The sequence below is a fragment of the Stylophora pistillata genome, chromosome 4 (assembly GCF_964205215.1).
Source record: "Stylophora pistillata chromosome 4, jaStyPist1.2, whole genome shotgun sequence".
Classification (NCBI taxonomy): domain Eukaryota; kingdom Metazoa; phylum Cnidaria; class Anthozoa; order Scleractinia; family Pocilloporidae; genus Stylophora; species Stylophora pistillata.
In genome coordinates, this window is record NC_142522.1 from 3,624,496 (window position 1) to 3,627,573 (window position 3,078).

At 34.5% G+C, this 3,078-nt stretch overlaps 1 protein-coding gene across 1 annotated transcript; it reads right to left on the reverse strand.

Moving 5' to 3' along the window:
* Nucleotides 1–911: 911 nt before the first annotated feature.
* On the reverse strand, nucleotides 912–2,179 carry LOC148732056 (uncharacterized). The gene is made up of 2 exons (XM_088759014.1): nucleotides 2,098–2,179; nucleotides 912–1,664 (listed from the first exon to the last, which is right to left on the reverse strand). The coding sequence occupies exons 1-2, from the start codon at nucleotides 2,116–2,118 to the stop codon at nucleotides 1,248–1,250; spliced, it is 438 nt and encodes a 145-aa protein (XP_088615140.1). The 5' UTR covers nucleotides 2,119–2,179; the 3' UTR covers nucleotides 912–1,247.
* Between the last annotated feature and the right edge of the window lie 899 nt (nucleotides 2,180–3,078).

The window sequence follows — 3,078 nt, forward strand, 5'->3', positions numbered from 1 at the left end:
TTATCCTTCAGGTCACGTTTGGATGCCCACGATCAAAGCTTTTTTAGGACACACTTCGATCCTCCTCACAAGAGAACTTAGAGAATCAGGTTTCTTTTATCCAATAGTTTGCGGGTGCCACCTAATTATTGCGAATCAAAGAACTAAAAAGCAACGAAATAATAGAAGGTGTATAGCATTTAGAAATGTTATTCCTACACACGGCCAGGTTATGACTAAGATTTATAAGTTTTATTTAATTAAACTGTTTAGAGAAGTAACAATATTTCTAAAAATAATTATCGTGTTTAATAACGATATTAAAAATAAAAATAATAATAATAGTAATAATAATAATAATAATAATAGTAATAATAATAATAATAATGATAGTAACATCGATCATATTAAGAATGATAACAATAATAAGAATTATATCAATCATCCTAAGCATGACCAAAACAAAATAGTTGCCCCTTTTCGTTAAAACAGAATCTCCTGGCAGGAATCCAATAATTTAAATTCATTTGTTTCCTTATATTTGTGATTTCTCTCCTAAACAACAAATATTTTACCTGTGCTATGAAAAAAAGTAATCAAAAGCTCTTTTTTGAGTTTAAGGAACTTCATTAATGCTTGGAGGAAGCGAAACAAATTTCTACAGCATTATCGTAGTGACAAATGTGGAACCTAAAGTTTGCACTTGAGCCTTGCGGCCCATATAGTTAGAGCTTAATCCTGTTTCTTTCGCATGACCCGGGGACGTTTTATTATCCCTCCTGAACAGGAAAAGGATGAAGAACGAAAACCTCCGTGATTAAAATCGTTACTTGAACTTATTACTGTTGTATCGTTGACAAGATTCCCCGAACTAATTTAATGCTTTATTTCTGCAAATAGTTTACAACAAAAATCTGCACAAACAAGTAGCGTCTGTCGTAGTGATTCAGGCATTTTATTATTACAAAAAGTTTTGAACAATAATACTTTAAACACATAATAATAATAACCATGATGATAGTATTAAGATTAACAATGGCGTTGATATTAACAATGATACCGAGACAGCAAAAGCAACAACGGCAATAACGATGATTACAATCGAAAAGAACTGGCTTGAACTAAAAGGATTATGTTAGTATAATACAACTAATAAATATAAATAATAAAATGCGATAAGCACATTCTTGCCGTTCTCTTGGTATGTACACAAGTAAGTAAATACAATATTTTTAAAAGCTCATTCTGGTCTCGCGTCTCTTGAGGTGTCATGCACAATGGCAATTCTTGGTTCTTCTGACTTTTTGCGTTTTACCTTTTAACTTGACTTGCACAAAGTCATAGATTGGCTTACATTTTGGATATCCGTACTCACGGACATTACTGAGACAACGGAAGCTGACCAAGTTGCAAACTGCTTCTTGATAATCATGGCAGAAAAACCATCCCTTTACACAACTGTTTGATGAGGCAGGTGAGCTGAGCCAATAACCACTGAGATTGCAGAGATCTCTCAATTTTATCACATTCCTCTTACTTCGGACATTCGTCGTGTTATTCGGCAAAGCCATGATTGGTTTAGGTTTGTCGTCAGCGAAACCCTCTCTTGGCAGTTCGAGTTCAAAGGGTTTACTGAGAGTTTTATTGAGATGAACCATAGCTAAGGCAAAAAAGACACACATCCACTGCAACAAAATAGAGGTGAAGCCCTTAGATTGATTATAAACCCCAGTTTTGTTCGCAATAGAAGGCAAAGTAAAGACTGCTCATACATTTACTCAAGGCCTTCTTATTCAAAGATTTGAAACAGCAAAAGGTGTAAATAAAAGGATGTAAGATTTAGCGAAAACAGAACCGTAGCCAAGCGTAAACTAAGTAGCGTTACAATAGTGCGAAAGAAAAATAATTAGTAAACTTTATTATAAAAAATACTGATTCCTGCAAACGATTTAGTAAGTTTGATATTGCTCATTATTATCATAGGTAATTTGTCTACTTTTCTGTAACAAAATATTGCAATAACTCACTGATGTTCTATCTTTTTATTTCACAGTAACTTAAACTATGATGATCCACAAGGCCAAAACTACTTATCTCGTTGATCTCTGACAATCTTACCTTCGTATGGAAATTGACCATTTTTTTAACAAGTTATACTCCGCTACTATTGATCTACAGCTTCTGATGACTCAAAACTCAGCAAACTATGTTGCTAAATGCTTGAGGAGGTTAGCTTTTATAGTTTCCAAACAATAATTTCTATTTTTACTTAAGTGTTATCAATCTATTTATAAATTTCCTTTCCAAAAACCGGGAATATAAGTGTTGGTTGCAGAAGTCAGCTCTTACCATTGTTCCGTCTAATTTGCTTAAAGAGGATGTCGAATAAATATAATACCAAGACATACAGAAAGAAGGGAGAGACCATCCTTAACACCTTTAGAGACTCTCGTATGTAACTATGCAGCAGAAGCTTGGCAAGTTTCTACTACAGCCCTCATTTTTCTGCAGGATGTTTTCGGTTCCTAAAGATGTTTTTGTTTTGCCGTTCCAGTTATATCGTCATGAACACCTATTTTTCTATTTCTGATCATTTTCACGCAATAAGCATAATCATACGATGGCGTTACAGCGGTAATTTATTGATAACTGAAACCACAGCTTCAGCCTTCTCCTCTTGTATCCTTCCATTTAGAGATCAAAACAAAGAGATCATAACTGTAAATTTGCAGTGATAAATAAAGTCGACTGGTCAATACGATTTATGCTTTCAATTCTAAATGAGCAAACCATAACCGTTTTTTCTTATAACTTATATCCTTTTAGGGGTGGGACCACAAGATTATTGTTTCGATTTTCATCCACTGCACGGCTGAGGAATCCCCTTGTATTGACGTCAAACGTACTAGATTCCGCTTATCAATCCACTCGGTTTCTCGATGAATTGCGGGAAAATCCATGTACGTTCATAGATTTAGAGGTGGCGCAAATGTGAACAATTGCTGTGACGAGTTCTGTAGCATAAACTGATAACGTATGTTAAGCGTTTGTTGATGAATAAAGAAAGTCTCCTTTTCACTTCCGGCACTTCGTTCGTCA

What these genes read in the sequence shown, in the direction of transcription:
- LOC148732056 (XM_088759014.1), bottom strand. Translation starts at nt 2,118, where the DNA reads ATGGTCAATTTCCATACGAAG. An exon ending in TGGTCAATTTCCATACGAAG is followed by an intron (nt 1,665 to 2,097) that starts GTAAGATTGTCA and finishes ATTTTGTTGCAG; the next exon opens with TGGATGTGTGTCTTTTTTGC.